Source organism: Sus scrofa, chromosome 12 (assembly GCF_054392235.1).
Source record: "Sus scrofa isolate SSC_HxYL_T2T_F1_AM1 chromosome 12, Sscrofa_HxYL_maternal_Yorkshire_Landrace_v2.0, whole genome shotgun sequence".
NCBI lineage: Eukaryota > Metazoa > Chordata > Mammalia > Artiodactyla > Suidae > Sus > Sus scrofa.
In genome coordinates this window covers 58,047,307-58,075,093 of record NC_139394.1, presented here as the reverse complement: position 1 = coordinate 58,075,093, position 27,787 = coordinate 58,047,307, and the positions used below count along the sequence as shown (strand labels likewise).

At 53.0% G+C, this 27,787-nt stretch overlaps 1 protein-coding gene and 1 pseudogene across 3 annotated transcripts; both read right to left on the bottom strand.

Annotated features, from left to right (window-relative positions):
• Positions 1–27,787, bottom strand: POLR2A (RNA polymerase II subunit A). 3 transcript variants are annotated; one of them, XM_084985967.1, is made up of 30 exons: positions 27,297–27,787; positions 18,435–18,567; positions 18,175–18,311; positions 17,910–18,083; positions 17,436–17,717; positions 16,961–17,122; positions 16,618–16,838; positions 16,317–16,449; positions 15,993–16,117; positions 15,697–15,907; positions 13,453–13,662; positions 13,200–13,368; positions 12,915–13,009; positions 12,566–12,769; positions 12,192–12,414; positions 11,573–11,756; positions 10,998–11,169; positions 10,804–10,909; positions 10,509–10,714; positions 6,935–7,159; positions 6,546–6,792; positions 6,208–6,308; positions 4,587–4,691; positions 4,325–4,507; positions 3,918–4,121; positions 3,610–3,796; positions 3,389–3,502; positions 3,085–3,234; positions 1,823–2,981; positions 1–108 (listed from the first exon to the last, which is right to left on the bottom strand). In XM_084985967.1, exons 1-29 carry the CDS (start codon positions 27,387–27,389, stop codon positions 1,825–1,827), a joined length of 5,913 nt encoding a protein of 1,970 aa, XP_084842093.1. In that variant the 5' UTR covers positions 27,390–27,787; the 3' UTR covers positions 1–108; positions 1,823–1,824. The 3 variants fall into 3 exon arrangements, 2 of the variants coding, with proteins under 2 accessions (XP_084842093.1, XP_020923484.2); XM_021067825.2 differs by lacking the exon at positions 1–108 and having other exon boundaries at positions 1,401–2,981; XR_014821797.1 differs by lacking the exons at positions 1–108; positions 1,823–2,981; positions 3,085–3,234; ... (6 more) ...; positions 6,546–6,792; positions 6,935–7,159 and adding an exon at positions 8,453–9,129 and having other exon boundaries at positions 9,614–10,714.
• On the bottom strand, positions 22,167–22,776 carry LOC110256108 (cytochrome c oxidase subunit 6C pseudogene; annotated as a pseudogene).

Sequence of the window (27,787 nt, the reverse complement as noted above, 5' to 3'; positions counted from 1 at the left end):
TTATCACCAAATCCTTTAATTTCAGCTTTAAAACATATTCTAGTATCCATAATCTTCTCATTGTTGGTTTGAGGCCAGAACAAACTGGTTAGCAATGACTTGAGAAATCTGCAGGAAAAATAACCAAAGAAAATAATGCCTCCTGGTGGTGGCGTTAAGGGTGATACTTTTTCTGTTTCCAAGAGTTCCCACTGTGGCTCAGAGGGTTAAGAACCTGACAGTGCGTCCACGAGGATGGGGGTTTGATCCCTGGCCTCACTCGGTGGGTTAAGGATCTAGCACTGTTGCAAGCTGCAGCAGAGGTCGAAAATGCGGTCCAGTGTGGCTGTGGCTGTGGCAGAGGCCTGCAGGTGCAGCTTTTTTCTTTTTCTTTAAATGGCTATGCTTTTTCTTTAAATGGCTATTCCCCGGCTAGGGCTTCAATTGGAGCTGTGGGACTGCACCACAGACACAGCCACACCAGATGTGAGCCGATCTGCGACTTACACCACAGCTGTGGCAATGCCGGATCCTTCATCCACTGAGTGAGGCCAGGGATCGAACCTGCCTCCTCATGGACACTATGTTGTGTCCTTAACGTGCTAAGACACAATGGGAACTCCCCAAGTGCAGCTCCAATTCAACCCCTTGCTTGGGAACTTCCACATGCCGCAGGTGCAGCTGTTAAAAAAAAAAAAATTTCCTATTTTTCTACTGCACTTTCCTAATCTTTTCTGAATTACATGCTAATCGGTAAAACAGGTTAAAAGGATGTTATATTGGGAGTTCCCTTGTTGCACAGCAGGTTACGGATCCAGTGTTATCACTACTATTGCTTGGGTCACGCTATGGCGTGAGTTTGATCCCTGGCCTGGGAACTTCACAAAATTTTAAAAAAAGATGTTATGTCAATATTGCCTCAATGCAGGGCAAGGCCACTATCAGCCAGGACAGAGCAATGCCTGACACATAGTAGGTGTTTACTCCATGAAAGAACTCCATCTGTGAGTTCCCCCTATGGCGCATCGGAAACAAATCCAACTAGGATCCAACTGGGATGCGGGTTGGATCCCTGGCCTTGCTCAGTGGGTCGGGGATTCAGCGTTGCCACATACCGGGGTGTAGGTTGCAGGCGCGGCTTGGATCCCACATTGCTATGGCTGTGGTGCAGGCCGGCAGCTGTACCTTGGAGTCAACCCCTAGCCTGGGAACTTCCATATGCTGTGGGTTCGGCCCTAAAAAGCAAAACAAACAAACAAACAAAAAAAATGAAAAAACAGCAGTGTACTCTCTGTGCTCGTTTTCCTGCCCCTCACCCATTAGCAGGGATCAGCTGAAACACAATAAATGAAACAGCGGCCCAAGCGGGGAGTAGGGGCCTGGGTAATCTTGCCTCCCAATCAAGCACTCAGTGGACATAGTTTTGGTCAAAATTAGTAAACTTTATTTAAACTTCAAAAAATAAAATAACAGACAAAAGGCAGCTTTCGCTTTGTTCTTTCCAAAGATCAGATGTAACGACCCAGAGTAGGAACTACCCCTAAGAAGTTAAAATACCCTTTACCCCCTCAGTCAAGCCACAGGCAAGAAGGGATCCTGGATTTGGGACAGGCCTGGGGTAGGTGGGGCAGGAAGGAGACACCACAGCCAGGTGACAGCACAAGCGGAGAACAAGACAAAAGCCCCAGCGGAAATGGGACCAGAACTTCAATGGCAACTTTGTCACAAGAAACTATGTACAAGGGAGCTGGATGGGGACTGCACCCCGGGGGGGAAGGGAGAGGACGGCAGAGCCCCCAGAAGCCACCCTTCACCTAGCCAGGTGCCACTGGGCACTGCTCACCCTCAGTTCTCCTCATCACTGTCGTCCGGGCTGATGGCTGGGCTGGTGAGGCTATAGGTGGGGCTGGTGGGCGAGTAGCCAGGAGAGGTGGGCGAGTAGGTGGAGCCTTTGGGGGACGTGGGTGAGTAGGTGGGGCTGGTGGGCGAGTACTTGGGGGAGGTGGGCGAGTAAGTGGGGCTAGTGGGTGAATACTTGGGGGAGGTTGGGGTATAGACCGGAGAGGTTGGTGAGTAAGTAGGAGACGTTGGCGAGTATTTGGGGGTGGTGGGCGAGTAGGTGGGGCTGGTGGGCGAGTACTTGGGAGAGGTTGGCGAGTATTTGGGGCTGGTGGGCGAGTACTTGGGAGAGGTCGGGGTGTACTCCGGCGAGCTGGGGCTGTAGGAAGGACTGGTTGGGGTGTACTTGGGCGAGGTAGGGCTGTAGCTGGGGGAGCTGGGGCTGTAGCTGGGGGAGCTTGGGGTATAGGTGGGAGACTGGGGGGTGTATCGTGGGCTCGAAGGGGAGTAGCTCGGCGAGGTCGGGGAGTAGCTGGGCGAAGTGGGGGAGTAGCTCGGCGAGGTTGGGCTGTAGTTGGGGCTTGTGGGCGTGTAGTTGGGACTAGTAGGTGAGTAGCTGGGTGACGTCGGGCTATAGCTGGGTGACGTCGGGGTGTAATTGGGACTGGTTGGAGAATAGTTAGGGCTGGTGGGTGAGTAACTTGGGGAAGTTGGTGAGTAGCTGGGGGATGTCGGAGAGTAACTGGGAGATGTGGGCGAGTAGCTGGGCGAGGTGGGCGAGTAGCTGGGGGAAGTTGGCGAGTAGCTGGGAGAAGTGGGTGAGTAGCTGGGCGAGGTGGGCGAGTAGCTGGGGGAGGTGGGCGAGTAGCTGGGCGAGGTGGGCGAGTAGCTGGGAGAAGTGGGTGAGTAGCTGGGCGAGGTGGGCGAGTAGCTGGGGGAGGTCGGGGAGTAGCTGGGTGAGGTGGGCGAGTAGCTGGGAGAGGTTGGGGAGTAGCTGGGCGAGGTGGGACTGTAGTTGGGACTGGTTGGAGAATAAGATGGAGAGGTAGGGGAGTAGGAAGGGGAGGTGGGGGAGTAAGAGGGACTCTGGGGAGTATAGCCCCCAGGGGAGCGGGGCTCGTAGGCGGGCGACGTCGGGGAGTAGCTGGGAGACATGGCACCCCCTGTGGAGAAGAAGCACAAGAGAGGTAAGTGATGGGGAGACTCGCCCAGAAGGAAAGATCAAGGAGGAAATGAACTTGGCCTTGACAGACAAGGACAACTCACCTGGTGAGGGGATGTACGGGCTTGAGGGGCCCGGGGAGCCCGGGGAACCTGGCGTGGGAGACCAGGCTGGGGAGTAACCGGGGCTGAAGCCGCTGGCATCTGAAGCAGCGCTGGGAGAGAAGCCGGCTGCCCCTGGGGTCATCCCGCTCCCTGAGAAACCAGAGCTTAGTTAAACCAGAGCTGGAGCCCAGCACCCTCCCAGGGCTCCAGGGCTTCCAGCCGCCCCACCTGGCACCCCTTCCCGAGCCCAGCCCCCCTGCCCTCAGAAACCACTCGGGGACGCTCTCTCTGGGCAGTTACTTACCGACGCTGGGAGACCAGGCGCCATAGGCCGGAGTTGCACCCTGGTTCCAGGGGGTCATGGCTGGAGAAATTCCTCCCATGGGACTGGGTGCCGAGCCGAAGAACATGCCAGTGGCTGCAGGTGGCACACGGTGACTCAGGAGGGGCAGCGCCGGGGACTGGCCCACCCAGCGCGGCCTCCGCACTGCCCGCCCGCCCCCAGTTCACGACCCCGATACTCACGGCCGGCGGCGCCCAGGCCGGGGATGTTGGTGGGGATCTCCATGCCGTACTTGCACTTCTCGGCGTCGAGCAGGAGGTCAAAGCAGCCGGTGCCGGCCGGGGCCAGCTGGCCCAGCATGATGTTCTCCGACACGCCCTTCATGGGGTCGCTCTCTCCGTGCGCGGCTGCTTCCATGAGCACGTCCACCTAAGCGCGGCAGAGGGGCTGCCGTCAGGCGCTCCCCGGCTCTGGCCGCGCACCCGCCCGAGGGAAAGGGCCGTGGGGAGGAGGCCCGTGCTCCCACAGCCGCCCCACCCGCCACCCTTACCGTTTCCTCAAAGGAGCACTTCATGAGAGGGCCCGTATCCTGGCGGTTGACCCCGTGTCGGGTGATGGCCATCAAGTGGCCACGACAGGTCATGGTGTCACACAGCAGAGCCAGGTGCCGGTAATTGACGTAGGACCCATCGAAGGAGATGACGTGGTACAGCTCCCGCTCCAGGGCCTTCCGCACGGCCTCGATGCCCAGCACCTGGCGCAGAGTGAGGAGGGGTTGAGACCCGGCACCTCCCACTGCTCCTCCCGCTGCTGCACCACCCAGGCCGGGCAGGAGTCAGGGAGGCCGAGACCCCGGAGTGGCTCAAGGCCGGAAACAAGCTGCCCGAGGAAAGCCCAGCGGCGAGCAGGGACCCCGCGCCGCCCGGGGAAGACAGCCAGGCGGGGCCCTGGGCTCACCGTGAAGATCTCCACGATGTCATTGGACGTGGTGCGCACAGGGTCCACGTCCTTCTCGCTCAGCACGCGCATCAGGCTCACGCCGTCCGTCTCCAGGATCCACTCCTGCAGGGCCTTGAACTCCCCGTCCTCCGTGATGATGATCTTCTTCTTGTTGTCCGTCTGCGGCAGGTGCATGTACACCTGCAGGGACAGCGCTCAGACGGGGGTGGGGGCGGGCGGGGAGTGGGGGCCCGAGGGCCGCGGGGAGGGACCGGCTCACCTTGCTGATCTGCTCGATCCCCTGCAGGGTCATGTCGGTCAGCATGTTGGACTCGATGCAGCGCAGGAAGACGTCGTCATCCATCTTGTCCACCACCTCTTCTTCCTGCAGCAGGAGCGAGTCAGCCCTCCGGTCGCCCGGCCTCATCACAGACCACAGCCTCCCCGGGACCGAGAGCCCGGTCTGGCCCACAGCTGCCCCGTCCGTGCCCGTGAGGTTCCTCTCTATCGTGTTGTCACTACTCAGGTTAAAGAAACCTAAGAAAATGCAGCCGTGCCTCACCCCCCAGCACAGCTTCCGCCCTGCGCGGCTCCAAGGGCTGTAACAAAGCAGGTGGCACCTCCGGGCCGGTCCCGCCCGAGCCCCCAACAACGCCCTGATGTGTGACCTCCTTTAGCGGTGTCCTGTTCTCCCTCAAGACACATCAACACATTATCTGCACTCGACAGTGCTATACTTAGTAAACTCAGAGCTTTTATTATTTTTTTTTAGGCCCACACCCTTGGCATATGGAAGTTCCCAGGCTACGGGTCTAATTGGAGCTATAGCTGCCGGCCTACACCACAGCCACAGCCACACCAGATCCAAGCCGCGTCTATGACCTATACTGCGGCTCACTGCAATGCTGGATCCTTAACCCAATGAGCGAAGCCAGGGATCGAACCCATAACCTCATGGTTCCTAGTCAGATTTGTTTCCGCTCCGCCAGGACGGGAACTGCCAGTTCTGAGCTTTTAGTGTTAAAGCACCAGGAACCCACAGCTGCTAAACCATTTCTTAACAGCCATGCCCAGGAGTGAAGCTGTCGGTCAAACTTTTTCTTGGGTCTGTTACTCCTGCTGTCACACCACTTTCCCTAAGACACAGCAGTGCCTGCAGTCTGACCCATCTTCACACAAGAGCCTCAGCGAGTAGAGAGCAAGTGACCAGGCCATGGGGAACCCCCTCAGGTCAACACTGTCTGTCCTACCTTCATGGCTGCTACTTCACATCTCTAATTTTTGTTGCTAAAACTTTTGAGTGTCATCGCTACCCACCATTCCCCAACTCTGAAGTTGGAGGTGTGACTGGCATTCAAGGCTCTTTGCATTTTTGGTTTTTTTTATGGCCATACCTGTGGCATATGGAAGTTCCTAAGCTAGGGGTCAAATTGGAGCTGCACCTGGGGCCTATGCCACAGCCATGCAGGATCCAAGCCACACCTGCGACCACTGCAGGATCCTCGAACCCACTGAGGGAGGCCAGGGATCAAACCTGCATCCTCACGGAGACTGCCTCAGGTCCTTAATCCACTGAGCCACAACTGAAACTCCAATGCTGTTTTCATTTTAACGTCTTTGGTGGTTCAGGAGTAAGATCTAATGGCTTTCTGTTTAATAAATATAATTTCTGCTTGGGTCTGATTTAACTTTTTTTTTTTTGGTCTTTTCAGGGCCGCACCTGTGGCACATGGAGGTCCTCAGGCTAGGGGTCTACTAGGGAAATGTAACTGCTGGCCTACACCACAGCCACACTGGATCCTTAACTCACTGAGGCATCGAACCTGCATCCTCATGGATACCAGTCAGGACACTAGTCAGATTCGTTTCCACTGAGCCACGACGAGAAGTCCCCCATTTACCTCTTGCATCTTGTTTTCATCACTGTTCATAATGCGGATACGGAGTACCAGCTTCTCTGCATTATCGTCATTAAAGATGCAATTCAGGTCGTCACCGAAACCTGGGAGAAACGAGAACGCTTGCAGCCGCAGCCCATTCTGGGCTCTCTTTTGGCTTTCCTGTCCTTCTCACAGAACTCTTCTAGAAAGAAGGAGGGGAAACCGTGAGAAGGAAAAGGCAGTGCAGAGGGGCCTGGAGCAGAACCAGGGCATGGAAGGTGGAGTGTGAATGGCTTGTCTGGGAGGAGCGCACAGGGACGGGACAGGGGGAGGCCTGGACAGGAGCCCCCCAGCCTCACCAGCATTGATCTTTTCGGCAATCTGCTCCATGGTCAGCTTCCGGTCAGTCATGTGCTTCCGGTCCAGCTCCACCCGCAGAAGCCAGGGGGAGATTCGGGCCACGTCGAAGTCGGGCATCTCATAGTACACATTCACCCATTCCTGGTCCTCTGCCACCACTGTGCTCTGGGGGTTGGGGTCGTAGTAGATGGCTGTGTTGGCCGTCACCTTCCTCAATGTTGTATGTTCCAGGCGGCACAGAATGTCCTGGGGAAAAGAGGGATTCATGACACAGGCATTTGGGTGGCTCCAAAGCCCTCTCCAAAACCATCTGCAGAGGGAATAAGTTCCTGGGAGAGTACCCTCTGCCTCCTCCACCTGCCAGGAAGCCGGATACCCCGAGGCCCACCTTGGCTCTCTCGGCATCTCGAGCAGACTGGCCCAGCAGGAAGACAGTGAGCGAGGGGGTCTTTGGCTTCTTGGAAATGTTGATGAGCTCCTTAAGGCGGGGCACACCCAGGGTCACGTTCTTGGCGGACACACCGGCATAGTGGAAGGTGTTCAAGGTCATCTGGGTGGCGGGTTCTCCAAGGGACTGTGCAGCCAGAGCTCCCACCATCTCTCCGGGATGGGCCTGGAGAGGAAGAGCTTGCGTCAAGAGAGCAAATCCCTCCCTTCTGGTTAATGCGTCAGACAGCGGCAGGGCCCGGACTACCCTCTGCTCTTAAAGGGCATGAGGCCAAGGCTTAAAAGCAGAGTCTGGGAGTCCCCTTGTGGCTCAGTGAGCTCAGGATTGGCGCTGTCTCTACTCTGGCTCTGCTTACTGCAGTGGCCCAGGGAACTTCTGCAATGACTTGGGTGCAATAACATAAAATTAAGATAAAACAAAATTAAAACAAAACAAAACAAAACCAGAGCCTTATTTGATCCCTCCCTTCCCCAGACTGCATTTCTATTGAACACACCATTTTAGCACGGGATGTCCGGCACACCCAGAAACATACTATGCCATCTCGATCTCAAATTTCTAAAAGTATGCTAAAATTGCAGGGTAAATACTCATCTGATAGCGGTCTTCTCAATGGGAAGCTCCCCAAGACATGGCATTATTTTAATTGGGATATAATCACATACCATAAAACAACCTTATTTTTTTTTTCTTTTGCTTTTTAGGCTTGCACCCTCGGCTTACGAAGTTCCCAGGCCAGGGGTCTAATCGGAGCTGTAGCTGCCAGCCTACCCCACAGCCACACCACCAGATCCGAGCCACGTCTGCCACCTACACCACAACTCAGAATAACGTCAGATCTTTAACCCAGCGAGTGAGGCCAGGGATCAAACCCGCCACCTCATGGATATTAGTCAGGTTCATTACCACTGAGCCACAATGGGAACTCCAAAACTTAAGGCTCATCACTGTTTTTTCATGGTTTGACAGCTCGTTACTTTTTATCACAGAAATACATTCCCTCACTGTGCGATCCATTCATCCACGGAAGGCCACTTAGGGTAGTTCCACTGCTTGGCTATTGTGAATCAAGAACATCTGTGTACAGGTTTTTGTGTAGACATTGCTTCCAAGTCTCCTGGAATATTCCTAGGAGTGAGACTGCCGGCTCACACGTAAATTTCACATTTAAACTTCTAAGAAACTGCTAGGCTATTTTCCAAAGCAGTTGCGACATTCCCCCCTCCCCACAGTGTGTAAGGGCTCCCTAATTTCTCCACATCCTCGCCAACACCTGTTTATGATCCCTTTTAGCGTTCCCAGCGGCATGAAGTGGTACCTCCCTGTGATTCTGATTTGAATTTCTCTAACAGCTAATGATCTCCGAGCAACTTTTCATGTGTTTACGGGTCATTTATGTATATTCTTTGAGGGAAAACATCTACTCAAATCCTTTAACATCCCCTCCCCCCATTATTGTCTTTTTAGGGCTGAACCAGCAGCACATGGAAGTTCCCAGGCTAGGGGGTGAATCGGAGCTGTAGCTGCCAGCCTACCCCACAGCCACAGAAACAAAGAATCCAAGCAGAGTTTGCGACCTACACCACAGCTCACAGCAACGCCGGATCCACTGAGCGAGGCCAGGAACCGAACCTGAGTCCTCAGGGATCCTAGTCGGTTTGTTACCGAGCCACGATGGGAACTCCAACATTTTCCCTTCTCGTTGTTGACAGGTAACAGTCCTTTTGCATGGTCCCTGTCAGGTATGTGATTTACAAATATTTCCTCCCATTCTCCGGATTTTTTTTCTTGACTGTGCTCACAAGTGGAAGTTCCTAGGCCAGGCGTCGAACCTGTGTCACAGCAGTGACCCAAGCCACTTGCAGTGACAACGCCAGATCTTTAACCTGCTGTGCCACAAGAGAACTCTTTTTAACTTTCTTGATGTTGTCCATTGAGTCAGTATTTAGTTTTTAAGAAATCCAATTTATATACTTTTTATTGTTATTGCTCCTCCACTGTAAATAAATTGTAATTAAAAAAAAAAAAAATTTCTAGAAGTTCCCATTGTGGCGCAGTGGTTAACGAATCCGACTAGGAACTATGAGGTTGCAGGTTCGATCCCTGGCCTTGCTCAGTGGGTTAATGATCATGAGCTGTGGTGTAGGTCGCAGACGCGGCTCAGATCCCGTGTTGCTGTGGCTATGGTGTAGGCCGGCAGCTACAGCTCCGATTAGACCCCTAGCCTCGGAACCTCCATGTGCTGCTGGTTCAGCCCTAAAAAGACAATAAAAGGGGGGGAGCGGCCCAAGAAATGGCAAAAAGACCAAAAAAAAAAAAAAAAAAAAATTCTAGTGACCATAAACATGAGAGTTTACTTCTAATTGCTCAATTCTATTCTGTTTATTTCTACTGATCTATACTTGTTTCTTTTCTTTCTTTCTTCCTTTTTTTTTTTTGCTTTTTAGGGCCACACCCACAGCATATGGAGGTCCCCAGGCTAGGGGTCCAATCTGATCTGATGCCACTGGCCTACACCACAGCCACAGCCACACAGGATCCGAACCGCATCTTCGACCTACACCACAGCTCACGGCAATGCCAGATCCTCAAGCCACTGAGTGAGGCCCGGGATCGAACCTGTGTCAAGGATGCTAGTGAGATTCATTAATCACTGAGCCACGACAGGAACTCCCTATACTTGTTTCTTATGTCAACAGCACACTGCCTTGATTTTTATAGTTAGGTTTTGAAATTAAAACTATGAGTTCTCCGACTCTGTTCTTTTTCAAAATTGTTTTGGCTGCTATGAGCTCCCTGCATTTCTGTATGAATTTCCAGATAAGCTTATAAATTCTGCACAAAAAGGCAGCTGGAATTTAATAGAGATTATGCTGAATCTGTAGATCACTTTGGAGATATTACCATTTAACGATATTAAATCTTCGAACCCATGAACATGGATGACTTTCTATTTAAGTATTCCTTCATTCCTTTCAGCCATGTTTTGCAGTATTCCCTAATGCATTTTAACTATCTAATTTATACAACTGAATTTGTATCAGATGGATTCAAAGGCATGCCTGTAATGATAATGCTTCTCTCCCTCAATTACTCTACAAAATCCTTAAAGATAGTATATTCCAATATCTAGACATTTCTCTTCTACTTACTCCAATTCCCTCCTTCCACTTCCATTAGAATCCTGCACACAGCAGGCATTCTAAGAAAATAAAGAACCAATCCCCACGTGGTATCCCAGCCACGCCATTTATCTCCGGCATGACCATCATGTAACACAGTCACACCATTTCTCCAAGGCTCAGTTTTTGTCTCTGCGCCAGGGACTAACAACCCCCTCCCCTGCTAAGGAATAAAGGTATAGCGTCCCGACCCCAGGACCCATGACGCAACTGTGGGTCTGAATGAACGAGAGCTATTATTAGGCAACTGTGGCCAGAGATGGGCTGTTCTCGGAGCACAGAGACGTCAGAGAGGAGAAAACCAAGGCTGGGGTGAGGAGTGCGACACTCACAATGGCTTGGTTGAACTTGGACTCGATCTCTCCGAGCAGCCAGTCAAAGGCCTCTCCACTGAGCCGAAACTCCTCGGCCATGCGGCGGGAGCACAGCGTGGACCGCAGGTGGATGTTGAAGAGCAGGGTGGCGTTCTCCTGGGCCTGCCGGCTCAGTGGGTCGTCCCCATTCACAATCACCAGCTTTTTGCTCAACTCCTTGACTCCTGGGGCCCAAACAAGGGGTGATGAGATGGCGGGCCAGGGTCTGGAAGCCTCCCGGTCCCGGCCTAGCAGGCCTGACGCAAATACTCACCCTCTACCACCTTGATGGGGTGCAGGTCGGAGGGGAGGCGAGGGTTGATGTGGAAGATCTTCTGGGCGTTCCAGATCATGCGCAGCAGGTTACAGGGGAGGACCACCTGAGGCGGGAGGGAGGCGGGAGGCCCGGGCGTCAGAGGCAGCCCTGCGGAGCCAGCACGTCCAGGCCCAGCCCCTCCCAACACGCACCTTGCTGTCGCCCGTTGGGAAGATGACCCGGAGCACCTCCCGGTCCTCACGCATCCGCTCGAATTCTCGCTCCAGCTCGTTCTGAATGTGCGCGTTGCTGAGCACATCCTTCACCAGGTCCTCCTGCAGCGTGCGCCGCAGGGCCCGCTCGTTGGTATAATCGAAGCGGAACCTGAAGGTGACAGGGGTGGCGTCAGGAGGCAGGTGGGCCCCGGGCCCTGATCCCAGCAGGAAGCACCACAAGGCGCCTAAGGGGCTGGTGTTCCACGGGAACGGAGGTCTGAGGAATCGTGTGGGGTTGTTTAAGATCCAGACTCGAGGACATCCAGCGGGACCTGAGCTAGTGCCGCCCCTCTGGCCTTGCTTTGCGCCAACACCAGAGACAAAGCGGGATGGGTCTCCGCTCTGCTCTCCACCCGGCGCGGCTCCCATTGCGCCGCTGCGCCCAACAGGCGGGAAGGGGGCGGAGGAGAGCAAGCGCAACGGCGAGACGCGGTCCGGGTGACTCCGGCGTGTGTGGGGAGGGGAAGCCCTACACCTCTGTTTTCTGAACCACCCGCCTGCCGCCCTCTCACTTCTTCTCGAAAGCCTTGTTGGAGGGCTTCAGGGTAGCCAGGTTCTGGAACTCGACGCTCTCGCCGGCCAGGCCGTCCTCGCCGTAGCGCAGCTGCACCACCTGATTGATGGAGTTCCGCACGGTGGCGTCGTACTTGACCATCACCGACTCCATGGACTTGATCAGCCGTCGCTGGATGTAGCCTGGGGGGAGGTCGTCAGCTGAGGGACCCAGCGCAAGAAGAGGCGCCCTCGCTGTGTCAGGACAGCCTCACCCCACTTTGGTTCCTCACAACGCCCCTTGCCCCAGGGCCTCCCCATGAGAGCGGTGCCCACCCCCAGAGAGAAGCAGGGCCCAGCAGAGACGCTTGGGCACCCCCCCCACCCTGCCCCCCACCACGGATGGTCCCGAGCAGAGACCCTGAGGCTCTCTCCTGCACGGTCCAAGGCCGCACAGCAACCAGAAGCAGGGTTCGGGCCTAACTCTTGACCTTCAAGTCTCTACTCTTCCCACAAAGGCCGAGATTACTTCCCGGAGACCGCAGGCTGAGACCCCTCCCTCCCACCCACCAGGGCTTCTGAGACCGTGGTCCCCCCCGGTACCAGCTCAGGGAAGGGCCCTGGATCCGAAGGCCTCACCAGTCTCGGCAGTCTTGACCGCTGTGTCGATGAGCCCCTCACGACCCCCCATGGCGTGGAAGAAGAACTCGGTGGGTGTGAGGCCGGCCAGGTAGGAGTTCTCCACAAAGCCACGGCTCTCGGGCCCATAGTCATCCTTGATGAAGTGAGGCAGAGTCCGGTGCTTGAATCCAAATGGGATCCGCTTGCCCTCCACGTTCTGCTGCCCGACGACAGCAATGACCTGGGGACAGAAAAGGGGAGCTGTGTCCACCTCCCTCTGCCCGGAGAGTAAGAGTTCCCAGGACTCCCCCACACCCCCTGCAGAACACACCTTCCCTCCCCACCCCCCACCGCCAGTGTGGCCCCGCATGCGCCAAGACAAGGGTCCCCACCTGGGAGATGTTGATCTTGGAACCTTTGGCCCCAGACACGACCATAGACTTAAAGTTGTTGTATTCAGACAGGGATTTCTGGGCGGAGGAGCCAGTCTTGTCTCGGGCATCATTGAGAATGCGGTTCACCTGGTTCTCAAAGGTCTGCCGCAGAGTGTTCCCGGGGGTGGGCTCCAGCTCGTTGTTATGCGCCTTCTCGATGACCTGGGCGCACAGGAGGCGGCTGAGTTCTCAGGGGAACATCGACCTCCTCCGTTCCCTTTCCCTCTAGCCCCAAAGTCCCTTCCCCCCTCCGTTCAAAGTCACTGAGAGCCTCTTGCTGAGTTCTCTGCCTAGCCCGCCCTCTCACCTCTATTACATCCTGCTTGGCCTTCTTAATAGTGTTCTGAATGTCTTGGTAAGTCTTAGAATCAGCAATGGAGTCCCCGATGCCAATGGTATGACCTAGAAATACGAAGAAGCATCAGCAGCCACTTCTTTGGCCTCCCAAGAAACATGGGATGGGATCGCGGCCAAGAGAGTAGACAGAGGACCAACAAATCCAAGGAAGAAAGAAAAAGGAACGGAGGAGGAGCAGTAAGAGGGGAGAGGGCCAGGATTTACAGAGAGGACTTGGCCAAGCGCCTCGACTCACCCTCGATGAGGAGCCAGTTGTTAATGACGGTCTGAATGTTGGAATAGAAGAGGCGAGTGATGTCGTGACCCATCTCAAGGTAAGAGATGTGGACGAGGGAGCCAGCGGACGTGCCCAGAGACTTCTTACACAGGATGCCCATGATCAGCTCCCCGTTCTCCACCACCACCTGCAGACAGAGCGCCACTCCAGACCCCTGCCGTGGCTCCCATGTCCAAAGCCTGTCCCCACACGTCCAGATGTCAGGCCCTACCTTGGTGTCCCCAGGAGAGATGTGCTTGTACGGGCCGCTGTCCTCGTCATCAGGATGGGTGCTGTGGGTGCGGATACAGTTGATGTGGCCGGGTATGATGAGGGAGAAGATCTGCTTCCCCGTCCACAGGGGCCGGGGCTTCAGGATGGCTGGCTGCGGGACCTTGCCGTCCCACGTGGACAGGAACATCAGCAGGTTCATCACCTCCCCCTGGAGAAAGAGAGCCAGACACACAGGAGGTCAGCACTGCAGGCCTCGCCCCCGGGAACCATCAGGGGAAGGCCTCCCTGCCCGAGGCAGAAAGCCGGCCTCTGAAGGCAAAGAGACGGCAAGAAAAATGTTCTGCAAACTTTTACTAAAAAAAATTCACTGTGATCTAATTAAACTGAAGTTTCTGCACAGCAAAGGAAACCCTCAACACAACGAAAAGACAACCCACAGAATGGGAGAAAATCTTTGCAAATGAATCGACTGACAAGGGATTCATCTTCAAAATTTATGAACACCTTCTACAGCTCCATACCAAAAAAACAAACAACCCCATCAAAAAATGGGCGGAAGATCTAAACAGACAGTCCTCCAAAGACACATGGATGGCCAAAAAACACATGAAAAGATGTTCAACATCACTCATTATTAGAGAAATGCAAATTAAAACCACTCTGAGGTACCACCTTACACCGGCCAGAATGGCCATCATCCAAAAGTCTACCAACAATAAGTGCTGGAGACAGTGTGGAGAAAAAGGAACCCTTTTATACTGTTGGTGGGATTGTAAACTGGTGCAACCACTGCAGAAAACAGTATGGAGATGCCCCAGAAAACTAAAAAGAGAACTACCATTTGATGCAGCAATCCCACTCCTGGGCATCTATCCAGAGAAAACTATGACTCACAAAGATACATGTACTCCAATATTCACTGCAGCACTATTTTCAATAGGCAAGACATGGAAACAACCTAAAGGTCCATCAGCAAAGGGGTGGATCAAGAAGATGTGGTACATATACACAGTGGAATATTACTCAGCCTTTAAAAGGAACGAAATACCCGCATTTTTAGCAACATGGTAGACCTAGAAATTATCATGCTAAGTGAAGTCAGTCAATGAGACACCAACATCAAATGCTTTCACTGACATGTGGAATCTGAAAAAAAGGACAGAACGAACTTCTTTGCCAAACAGATACTGACTCACAGACTTTGATAAAACTTATGGTTTCCAAAGGAGACAGTTTGGAGGGTGGGGGGATGCGCCGGGGTTGAGGGGTGGAAATCCTATAAAACTGGACTGTGATGATCATTGTACAACTATAAATGTAATAAATTCATTGAGAAATAAAAAAAAGATTAAAAAAATTCATTGTGACAGTGAGACTCTGGGGGTTGTTTTTTCTTTAAACAGTAAATACAAGTTACCTTGAATAACTAGGAAATAGGGAGTTCCCGTTGCGGCTCAGCAGTAACAAACCCAACTAGTATCCATGAGGATGCAGGTTCCCTGCACAGTGGGTTAAGGATCCAGTGCTGCCATGAGCTGTGGTGTAGATCGAAAATGTGGCTCAGATCTGGTGTTGCTGAGGCTGTGGCCGTGGCTCCAATTAGACCCCTAACCTGGGAACTTCCATATGCTGCAGGTGCAGCCCTTGAAAAAAAAAAAAAGGAAGTGAAAGTAAAAATAAAGAAAAAAATAGAATTTTAACAATGTCTTATTTACTTTCTCTCCTTTACTTTCACTTTCCACGTGACAGCTGAAATCCCATGACGTTTTAAGGAATTAAACGGGAAACTAAATGAAGCCATAAGCCTTTTCCAGCCTGGATCTTTCCTAACCCCCTTTCCTTCTGCCTTACTAAAAAGGCAGTCTCAGGAGTTCCCACTGTGGCTCAGTGGTAACGAACCCGACTAGTATCCACGAGGATGCAGGTTTGATCCATGGCCTCGCTCAGTGGGTTAAGGATCCAGCGTTGCCATGAGCTGTGGTGTAGGTCGAAGATGTGGCTTGGATCTGGCGTTGCTGTGGCCGTGGCGTAGGCCAGCGGCTACAGCTCTGATTCGATCCCCAGCCTGGGAACCTCCATGTGTCATGGACAGCCCAAAAAGACGAATAAAATAAACAGGAAGTCTCAGCACAGGTCAGTGCACAGCAAGTCAGGGCCCAAGGCACAGCTCCTGCCATGTCCTCAGCCTCACTGTGCTGGCCCCGACCCTCCCAGGCCAGGTCTCCCGTCCGGGACCACACACCCGCTCCAGGAAGACGTCCCTCTTGGTGAATTTGCGCACTGCAGTCAGCGTGTCCTGCACAATGCCCATGACAGGGCGATTGCTCTGGGGGGTGACAATCATGCGTGGCACCATGGCAAGCTCCTGGATCTCCGCCCGTGTCTCTAGGGACTGCGGCAGGTGCAAGTTCATCTCATCCCCATCAAAGTCGGCATTGTACGGAGTTGTCACACTGCAGCAAGAGAGGGAAGTCAGAGTCGGGAAGATGCCCAGGGAGCAGCCCGGCCCCCGCCGCCTCCCTCAGCCAGTGGACTGACCTAAGGTTCAAGCGAAAAGTAGACCAGGGGAGGATCCGGACTCGATGTCCCATCATGGACATTTTGTGCAAAGTTGGCTGCCGGTTGAAGATAACTATGTCCCCGTCACACATGTGCCGTTCCACCTAGGAGGTGCGGTGCGGAAAAAACCGCAGTGAGGAGGAGGAGGCCCAGAAAGAAATGACGGTGGACCTAACGGCGCGTCCTCTGGGGTTATTTCACTCGCAACACCCATCAACCACTCCCTCGAGGCCAGGCCCCGGGCCAGATTCCAGAATATTAGAGAGGACGAAGATAAAGCCCCACTACAAGGCTGTCACTTGCCTTATAGCCAGTCTGCAGGTGAAGATCACTGGGCTTGGGGTGGAAACGCAAGTCAATGCGATCGCCGTTGTCCCGGATGATGTACTTGGCTCCCGGGTACTGGCTGTTCCCCCTGCGCACCAGCTCCTGAAGCCTGGGAGGGACAGAGGGCCATCAACAAAACACGCCCCCAAAGCCCGCTGCCGCCCCAGCGCCAAGCAGGAGCCTGAACTTCTACACTCACTGCAGTGCTCTCTCCCTCTGGCCCCAAGCCCGTGCCCCTCAGTGCCCGGCCCGGGCAGGGCTTCGGAGCGGAGCGCACCTGTCAATGTTGAAGGGGGTGACGATCTCTGCGAAGGTCATGTTGGCGGCGATGGAGCGAGGCACGCCGACCTGGTCGATGGAGAGGTTGGGGTCGGGGGTGATGACGGTGCGGGCCGAGAAGTCCACCCGCTTGCCCATCAGGTTCCCCCGCACGCGGCCTTCCTTGCCCTTCAACCGCTGCTTCAGGGACTTGAGAGGACGCCCAGACTTCTGCATGGCCTGAGGAAACACGGGGCGGGGGGTCCCGGCAGTCAGCAGCCCTCCTTCAGAGCCCGGAGGGCTCCCGCTGGCCCAGCCCGGCCCCTCTCTTCGGGCACAGGGCGCGGGCGCCGCTGACTCACGCGAGGCAGGCCGGGCAGCTCGTTGTCCACCATGGTGGCCACGTGAAACTGGAGGAGCTTCACGTCCTCGGCGATGACGTGGGCCGCCGCGCCGTTCTGCTCGTTGCGCCGAAGCTGATTGTTGATTTTCACGATGTCGGCCAGTTTGTGCGTCAGGTCATCCTGAGGCAGGAGGTCAGCACGGTCCAATCCAGCCGCCCTGGAGCACTCGGCCCACAGGCGCCAGCGCCCGCCCTCGGGGGTGGCCCGGGTCCCTCGGTCCACAGACCCAGAAGCCCCTTTGTAAGCTTTCACCTCCTTAAGGGGCTCGCTCGTTAAAGGTCACACAGCTCTCGAGGGGCAGGGTATCTCCGTCACCCCGTCCACGGCCCTCCACCCTGGCTCCTGCACACCGTCACCCCCACCCCAGGGCTCCCTCCGTTCCGACACCCAGCCCACCCGCCCAGAGGCCGCCCCGAAGCCGCTGACCACTGACCTGGTTGCGGGCAGAGCCCTGCATGACCACAGCGGGCCGCACGGAGAGCGGGGGCACGGGCAGCACGGTGACGATCATCCACTCGGGCCGGGCGTAGCGCGGCTCCATGCCCAGGACGAAACACTCCTCATCCGAGATGCGCTTGAAGATCTCGTGCACCCGCTCGGGACTCAGCAGGATCTTCTTCTCCTGCGAGTCCTCGTTGACGTGCTTCCACTCGGCATAGAGCTCCAGGCCGGAGCGCCGGATCCTGGGCTGGTACCGCCCACAGCCACCGTGGCCCTGACGAGGAGAGAGAGGGGCCATCAGAGCCCAAAGGTGGGGCCTCCTCCCCTCCGCCCCCCCCCGCTGCCAGGCCGGGCCAGCCCCTCCCTCCGCTGAGTCGTGTCCACTGCCTGCTCCCCTCTTCCCTCCAGGCCTTGAAGGCCCCTCTGACCCCTCGCCCCTCCCAGGAGTCTGGGCAGCCCCGGCTACCTTCTCTTTGGTCAGGTCCTCGTCGCCCTCGGGCTGCTCCACCCCGAACTTGTTGTCCATCTCCTCGCCGCCCTCGCAGATGTTCTTGCCCTTGCAGAGGTCATAGACGTGTGTGAGCCGCTTCTTGGGCTGCCCCTTGGACTTGGCCAAAATGTCCTTGATCTTTGGGTTGTTCTGGGGACAGAACAGAGCAGGGTCAGTGGGCGCTGCTCCCCTCCCCGCCCCCCAGCAGCCCCTCTCCCAGGCAGAGCCCATTCCCACTCACAGAGTCCACCAGCAATTTGGAGCAGAAGAAGCAGACGCAGCGCAGAACTTTCATTGTCTTCACCAGGAAGCCCACGTGGAACACAGGTTTGGCCAGCTCAATGTGGCCAAAGTGGCCAGGACACTCTGTCATGTTTCCTGTGGGGACACGCACCTGACACTTTCCTCCCAGCCCTCAGCTCAGAGACCCTCAGCCCTGGTTGTCTCTAAGGACCAAGCCCTCCCTCCCCGCCAGATCCCGGGCTGGCCCCCAGCACTCACCTGCACACGTCTGGCAGCGGCCAGTCCTCTCGATCACCCCCTGCCTTGGATCCATCAGCCCCCCCAGCTTGGGGCGGCCTCCCTCGGTTGTCTCTGGGTATTTGATGCCGCCCTCCGTCACGGACATTCGCTTCTGCAGAGAAGAAAGGCCAAGAACAACTAAACAGGATTCCTAGGTTCCAGACTTCATGACTGAGGAACACTGTATGAAGGCCTCAAAGAATCCTGAACCACGCACAGAAGAACTAAGCAGGGTCGGCCTGGGGTGAGGGGAGTGGGGGTTGGTGTGGATACACCTCTAGAAATGCCGGAGCTGAACATCAAGAGTTGAAGGCTCGTTCCACTCACTGTCTGAGCAGGAGGGGTGCTCAGAGGAGTGTGTGGTAGACTCTGGGCTCCATACAAGTCGCCTACCTCTAGGGCTCAAACCCTGGACATCCCACTGGGTCACTGTCATCCGCAGAATTTAATTGCAAAAGAAATAAAAGTTGTTTCAAAGGGGAAAAAAGTTACCGCTTTGTTTCCTTCCCAAAGCTGAAATGAAGGCCAGAATCAGAATCCCCGGCAGGAAGCTCCCTGCACAGCACCCCCATCATGACAGCCCAGGTGTCCTGCCCCAAGACACGTCCTATCAACAATAACTTCAGCTCTTAAAAGTTAGGCACCCTTTGTCTCCATCCTTGTCACATCCTCCTTCTCAAGGTCCTAGGTCAGCCTGAACCCTCAATGTTCAAATACTCTGGGTAAGACAGGTGAGCAAGGAGCTAGAGCAGAGGGTTGGGGAAACTTATGTGGACCAGAAGAGATGAAGGCAGAGCCAAGGGCCAGAATCCCGAGAACGATGGAGCCGAGACTCAATGGGAGGCAAGGGAGAAGAGAAGAGCTCAGAAGTAGGTACAACTTGGAGAAGAAATTTCTGCTCTGGGCTAGAGGCTGTTAGAAGAAGCCTTTAGCATCTTTTCACACACTGAAAACCAGGAACTTTAAAATTAGTTAAGAAGCTTTGGTCCACTAAGCTGCCAGGGGAAGAACTTAGAAGAATTTAACAAAAGCTGCAATGTGAGTGTCACCGAATGTACCTTGTTTCTCTAACCCTAACCATCAGCCTTCTAGGAGTGAATGCCTGTCTCTTGAACATGAGACACCTGAGGCTGTGTGAAGTGACTTGGCCTAGGCCTCGATCTCAAGGAGCCAGCAGAAGTCCATCCCAAGCACTCTCTGATCCCCAAAACATGCTCATCCCATTCTCCCCTACCGCAGCACAAACTGTTATTTAAACTCTAGAGTGTGAAGCAGCACTGTTTACAACAGCCCAGACAGGGAAGCAACCTAAATGTACATCCACAGATGCACAGATAAAGACGTGATGCGTATACACAAGGGACTACTACTCAGCCACAAAAAAAGAATGAAATGATGCCTGTTGCTGCAACATGGATGGACCCAGAAACTAAGTCAGAGAAAGACAAGCTATCACGAGACAGCACTTAGATGAGGAATCTAAAAAAAAAAAAAAAAAAGATACAAAAGAACGTATTTACAAATCAGAAACAGACTCTCAGACTTAGAAAATAAATTTAAGATTACCAAAGAGGAAAGGCTTGGGGAAGGGAGAGCAGATCCAAACTAATATATAAAATGAATAAAGTCCTGCACAGGGAACTATGTTCAATATTTCGTAATAATCTATAATGGAGAAGACCATGAAAAGGAACATACGTGTTTAACTGAATCACTCTGCTATGCACAGGAAACTAAGACAACGTTGTAAATCAACCTTAATTCAATGACATAAACTCTAGGATTCATCTTGCTGGTGCCAAGCACAGAACTGGCCCATTAATTCTTTTCTTTCTTTCTTTTTAGGAGCACACCTGCTGCATATGGAAGTTCCTGGGCCAGGGGCTGAATAGGAGCTACAGCTGAGGCCTATGCCACAGAAACACTGGATCCAAGCCACAATGCGACCTATGCCACAGCCTGTGGCAACATCAGATCTTTAACCTACTGAGCCAGGCCAGGGACCCAACCTGCATCCTCACAAAGACAACATCAGGTCCTTAATCTGCTGAGCCACAACGGGAACTCCACTGGCTGATTTATAGTTACCTTCACAACTAACTTATAAAATACGCACCACTGTCTCCATTTTAGATTACAAAACAAAGAGGCCCAAGGTCATGCAACTACAACGTGCAAGAGTCAGGATCTGAACCCATTTTGAATGTGCCTGTGCTGGAAAAACAGGTGAATACAAATCAGCAAATTGCACTGACTACGAGTGCTACCAACTACCAAACTGTCACACCTCCTCTGCTACTGCCACATCCCTGCAGCCATTCCTGACAGGCCAGGGAGCTCCTCCGCCGAATCCAGCAGACCCGCCTCAGTCTCAGTGTGCCGCCCTGTGATGCACTGCGCATGGGCCACTTCCTTGAAGCTCACGCTCTCTTGCTGCCTTTCTGGCTGCTGCTTCTAAGTCTCCTCCCAAGGCCCCTCCACCTTGGTCGGCTCCTTTCCTTGGCCTTTCGCCAAGCACACAAGGTCCTTATAACTTGGCTTCAAGCCACTTGCACAGCTTTACTGGGTACCACATCCCCCTCCACAGCTTATGCTCCAACTACAGGAGACGGTTCAAAACTCCTTTTCTTCCCATGCCCCCCTTTCCAGTAAACTTACACTCATTTTTAAGACCCGGTTCAAATGTCACCTCTTTATAAAGTATTCTCTAACTCTTCCTAGCCTTATCCACACCTAGGTTCTCAGCCCAACTTTACTTGTTTACACATTTATCTCTCCCACCGGACTGCAATCCTTGAGGGCAAGGATCACGTTTCGTTTATCTTTATATCCTCAGCGCTTAGCAAAGTAACCAGCACACGGTAGGGGCTCAGTAAATATCTGTTGCACGTACAGGAAATCCCTCTCTGGATTATAAATAACCTAAAGACAAGGATAATCTTCTGATTCACCACTGCAGCCCACACTCCACCTAAAAGAGTGTGGTTACTGTTTTAAACCTTCCTTGGAAGAAACTGGGGTGTAATCACGTTGAATTGTGCTTTCCGTGGTGGATGGCTGCTTTTAATGAATAGGGGTCAACTCCTTCAGGTGTCATCATGAGCCCATCTCCCCCGACTGCGCAAGCTTCGCATGAAGCCCCAGCACCCACCCTCCCCGCTTTCTTCCCCTCCCTCGGCAATACCCAAACCCACCTCACAAGGGCAAAGGCAACTGCTCTATTCTGCAGCCGATTCGAAGGGCCCTCCGCACTTTGACACGCCCTCCACACCAGGACTCCTGGAAAACACTCTACCTTTCAACACCATCTGTGGCCCACGAAGCCCCGGACCCATCCATCCTCCTAACCAAAGCGGAACTGTTGGCCCCTCTAAATACTGGAGCACCACATAAACTGCAAGCAAGGTAGAGCAAAATCAGTCCCCCAGAGTCCTACATCCCAGAGATGACGCCTGTAAACAGACTCCCACACTTTTTAAAAAATGCAAACGCAGGCCTTTCCATCATGGATCAATGGGATCGGCGGCATCTTGGGATGCAGGTTCAGATCCTGTACAGTGGGTTAAGGATCCAGTGCTGCCACAGTGGTGGCTTAGGCTGCGACTGCCGTTCAGATCTCATCCCTGGCCTGGGAACTCCAAATGCCTCGGGGTGGCCAAGAAAGGGAAAAAAAAAAAAAAAAAAGGCGTAAATATGTTCCCACTTTTACACACACGAGGCCTCTACCCTGTATGCTGTCCCCCCACCCCCACGGTATTTGTTAACTGTTTATTTATTAAGCGAAACTATTCCTTAGCCCAGATATTCAGAGTTTCACATTTCAGGAACATACGTAAGTGACAAACTTCCATGGACCTCAACCCAAAGAAATTCTTTGCATTCCAAAATCACTTTGCGCTTTGAAGTTACCAGCCTTCTTCAGCTCCTCAAAATCTCTTATGGAATCACACTTTCTGTAGAAATCTCATTATGTCTTCTTTCCTGGTTCAGCCACAGCAAACTGAGAAAAAGCCACACCTCCCAGGGATATAGCAAATGCACTGATATGAAATCGCACATGCGTGGCCAGAAGGCCACGCAGCTGAGGTTTCTTCACAGAACTGGAAGCCAGGCAGTGTGACAGCTCAACAACGTCCTTCCAGACTGATAGAGAAATGGACTCAATCTGCACACTGCTGAGTAATTTTTCCATTTATCCAAATTCCTAAACTTTATCAAAGTGCCCTTAGTGCTTCACTAACTCTCCCTAGGCCATAACAGATCCACTTATTAAATACCTAGATCCAACGAGAAGTATACACACTGGCAACTTAGCTGTTTGACAAAGCAGTACATGTAAACCTAGAAAAGTATCATTTTAATATTAAAATGAAAACAACATTTTTAAGAGTTCCTGTCCTGGCTCAGCAGTTAACAAAGCCAGCTAGTATCTATGAGGATGTGGGTTCGATCCCTGGCCTCGCTCAGTGGGTTAAGGATCCAGTGTTGCTGTGAACTGCAGTGTACATCGACACACAAGACAAGGCTTAGATCCTGAGTGGCTGTGGCTGTGGCATAGGCTGGCAGCTACAGCTCCGATTGGACCCCTAGCCTGGGAACCTCCATATGCCATGGGTGCTGCCCTAAAAAGACAAAAAAAAAATTTTTTTTACTTATTTCCCAAATAACCACAACTAACTTATGACACCTGTTAGGCATTGCATAACTTCTCAAATCCTGGAATCAAATAGGACCACGACACTCCACACTGATTTTTGCCCAGTATTTAGCAACTACTAAAAAAACCCAGCTTCACAAAGATATGACGTCATCGAAAGGGATCTGGCGCCATCTAATGCTGAAACTACCCAATCTAGTAGTTCCCAGGAGAGCAGGCAAATGCTACTGCCCTCCTGTGCTGCTTCTGAAAATTTAAAATCTTGCTGGGCCCCTGTGAGTTTGCTGTGGTACCTCGGCAGTTTGGGAACAGGGGATCAGGGGATTTAACCTATTGGGAAGTTCCTGTTCTATTGTAATAGACCCTGAGTTACTCAATAGGATTCCTATTAGTAAATACTTAGGTGATTTATAATTTCAAACAATGTTGCAATAAAAATCCTTCTTCACATATCTTTATACCAGTTTATCCTCCTACCAATCATTTCATTCACTCACTTATTCAAGTAACTTTTATTACATGCCGACTATGTACCAGGGACTATTTGAGACGCTGCAGGAAGAGAGGTGAATACAAAGTCCCTTATGAAGTTTACATTCTCTTGAGGAAGGAAGAAACAGAAAAAACTCATCCTTGCAGGTATGGACCAGCATGAAGTAAAATCAAGTCTGGGGGTGGAGAAGGCAGGGGGATGCTACCTGAACAGGGTGGGGGGAAGAGGGCCCAAGGAGACGCCATTTGAAGGGAGAACAGGCTAACAAAGGAATGGGCCCCCTGGGTCTGAGCAATGTTGTTGGAAGCAGTAAGAAGAGTGAATAATAAAGTCCCTGAGGCAGGAAGGAGCTTGGAGGACTGGACGAACCGGCAGGTCAGTGTGGCTAAAGAGCAAAAAGGAGAGCGGGAATGAGTGGGAGAGGCAGGCAAGGGCCAGCTAACACAGGACCTTGCGGAGCAGAGTGAGGAGCCTGGATCCTTTGAAGAGAATTCTACGTGGGGAAGAGACAGGCTTAAAAGACCTCGCTAGCTGTTCTGCACACGGTAGGAAGAACAAATGGGGTTAGGGCTACTGCAGCAAGCACTCCACAGGAGAGAGGACGGCGCCGGACACAGCCGGATCCCAAGCCGGATCCCACGCATGTTCTGAAGAGCAGCATTGACAGACTGGCAGAACAGAGGTTGTGAGAAAGAATCAAAAAGATGGCTTTGCGATGTGGGGCCTCCGCCACTGGATGAGTGGTGGAGCCATGCCTTGCTTGCTGAACCAGGAAAGACGGGGGAGGGACACGTTCAAGGGGCCAAATGAACCGTCTCTGGTTACATACCAGTTTCTCCTCCTAGCAACAAACGTACAGCGTGCCCAGTTCCCAATATTTGTGTCAGCAGGGCAAAATCATATTAAAGAAAAATTTTTATTGTCATCAGCATGTTTTTATTAGTGAGCCGAATATTTTTATTGGCCATTTGCAGGACTTTGTGCACTGCCTATGCGTATCCTTTACCCTTTTGTCTAGATGTGTGCTTTCCTTACTGATTTCCTTCTTCATTTTTTTTTTTTGGCCTTTTAGGGCCTCACCTGCAGCACGTGGAGGTTCCCAGGCTAGGAGTCGAATCGGAGCTACAGCCGCTGGCCTACACCACAGCAACACGGAATCTGAGCCGCATCTGGCACCCACACCACAGCTCAGGGCAACACCGGATCCCTGACCCACTTAGTGAGAACAGGGATCGAACCTGCATCCTCATGAATACCAGTCAGATTAGTTTCCACTGAGCCACAACAGGAACTCCTTTCCTTACTGATTCCTAAGTGCTCCTTGTTTATTAAGAAGTCTAACCTTGTCCCTTTGTCCATCACACTACAAATATTGTTTCCCAGTTTTTTTATAATGATTTTTATTTTTTCCATTATAGCTGGTTCACAGTCCCTATCGATTTTTTTAGCTGCCCAGGTGTCTCTGATAAAACAGAGGTGGTTCTTAGTCTCATGCAGTGAAATCTGCCTTGCTTTCCCTTGAAGATAAAATCCTGAGCTCAGTGCCTATCATATAACAGGCACTGAACAAAAACGTACCTATAATTCACTGACTATTAAAGGTGTCTGCCCTGGTATCAGCCCCCCCCCCAAAGGCTTCTATATTTTTCAAGTGCTTTACAGATTGTTGTTGTCTTTTTAGGGCCGCACCCGCGACATAGAAAGGCTCCCAGGCTAGGAGTCAAATCAGAGCTATGGCTGCCGGCCTGCACCACAGCTCACAGCAACGATGGATCCTTAAACCACTGAGCAAGGGCAGGGATCAAACCCGCAACCTCATGGTTCCTAGTCAGATTCGTTTCCACTGAGCCACTTTTAAGGGCCGCACCCGCATATTGAAGTTCCCAAGCTAGGGGTCGAATCGGAGCTATAGCTGCCGGCCTACACCACAGCAACTCGGGATCCAAGCTGCATCTTCGACCTACACCACAGCTCAGGGCAACGCCGAATCCTTAACCCACAGAGGGAAGACAGGGATCGAACCTGAATCCTCATGATTATTAGTTGGATTTGGGTGCACTGAGCCACAATGGGAACGCCCCAGTTTTGTTCTTCAGATTTCAACCTCGACTCCATCTGGAATTTATCCTAAGAGGTGTGAGTTCAGGAGATTCTAACTCCTGACACAACTCTCCTACAGCTGAGCCTCTTCCTTGGACAAAACCGTCTCCATCCACTCAATTCCAGTCTCTCCAGCCAAAAGGCTTCCTTCAGTTCACTCCACAAAGGAAGGAGTCCAAGTCACCAACAGCTCCACGTCCTCCCTGGTCTCTCCTGCTTCCATCCTTAGCCCTCCTCACTAGTCAGTTCTTCATAAGACAACCAAGATAGTAATATATATATATTTTAGGGCCGCACCTGCGGCATATGGAAGTTCCCAGGCTAGGGGTCAAATCAGAGCTACAGCTTTGGGCCTACACCACAGCCATGCAGGCTCTGAGTGGCATTTGCTACCTACACCACAGCTCATGGCAACACCAGATCCTTAACCCACTGAGCAAGGCCAGGGATGGAACCCACATCCCCATGGTTCCTAGCCAAGTTCGTTACCACTGAGCCACGACGGGAACTCCTGTAAGTTTTTTTTTTTTCTCTTTAATGTAAACTCGATGTCACTCTCTTGCTTATAATTCTCCAATGGCTTCCTACTGAAAAAAGAGAATGAGATCCAGATGCTTTATCACAATTGACGACACCCCACCTGGCCTGTCCCACCTCATGCTTCTCTGGCCCATTTTATTTTTTCCTCCAAAAAAAGATGTTTTGCTTTCTTTTTAACATGGACACCCAATATTCGCTTATTCCAAACACTGCTGACCAGAAGTATGTAAACTAGACGCTGGAGTTCCTCCAGCCCATTTTATAATACTCTCCTCACCCACTTAAACTGACCGCTTTTCAGCCCACAGGGCACATCAAGTTAATCCCTCCCTCAGGCCCTTTGCACTTGCTCTTTCCTCTCCCTAAAGAGCTCTTGTCCTAGAATCCATGGACCCAGAGACTGGCTGCTTCTCATATTTTGGGTAATGTCACCGCCTCAGACAGGCCTTCCCAGACCCTGACACCACCCCATCCAAAGTAGCTCTCCCTCGATGGCTCTCCATCGCATTAAACCGTTTCACTTCACTCAAGGCACTTGCCATTCACAGAATGATCTTGCTCATTCATTTATTCGTGTTTACTGGCTGTCTCCCCTGCCCCTTCCCAAAGAATGTGCTCTAGGAGGCAGGGTCCTTGTCTTGTTCGGCTCGGCGTCCCCACCGTCTGTTATGTCTATCACGTAGCAGGTGCTCAATTAATACATGTAGAAGGGGGAGGGAAAAAAATCTGGGGCTCGGCTTCTCATCCAAACTTGCGAAGGCCCCCTAGGATCCGTGTGATCTCGTTTAAGGTCGGTCTCTTCCTCCTTCTCACCCTCCAGCCCCTCTCGCGGCCAGGCCCCCAGCCCGGAACAGCGCTAAGCTTGCTGACCCCTAGGAAAATTTAACTCTGGGGAGGCCGGGAAGCTGGACTCTGCGCTGCCTTGGCGCCGCTAACCCATCTTCCCCGCCAGCCCCGCTGGGCCAGCGAGCAGCGCCAAGTTTCCGCAGCTGCAGTCAAGCTCCGCCCGCAGCGCGGGAGGGAGAAAGAGTGGGAGGGTAGAGCCGCTTACCAGTTCATCCGGACTGAGGACGCCGAACTGCACTCGCTTGATGGTGCGCAGCGGGCATGCGCTGTCCCCGGAGGGGGGGCCACCCCCGTGCATCGCGGAGGCAGGCGCGCTGCGCAGGCGCAAACCTCACTACAAAAAGCCTGCGCCGCCTCCACCTAGGTGCTCAGACCCCGTCGGGGCGGCCGCCGGGAAGGACCTCCCCGAGTTGGGAGGAAAAAGCCGGAGGAGGGAAAGGTGGGGGAGGGAAGTAGGCGGGGAAACGAAAAGGGGCGAAAGGAGCTCTCCTCCGCCTTTCCGGAGGTTTTTCGTCTCCCGAAAAGAAAAAAAAAAGAGGAGGGGAAAGGGAAAGGTTTGGGGGAGGAAGAAGAAAAAGGGTAACGAATAAATAAGTAACCAGGCTCCTGAACGGCAGAGGTTACGGCAGTTTGTCTCTCCCCCTTCCGGGAGCCGCCTTCTTCTCCAACCGTCCCGGCCGCGCTCTCGGCGCTTCT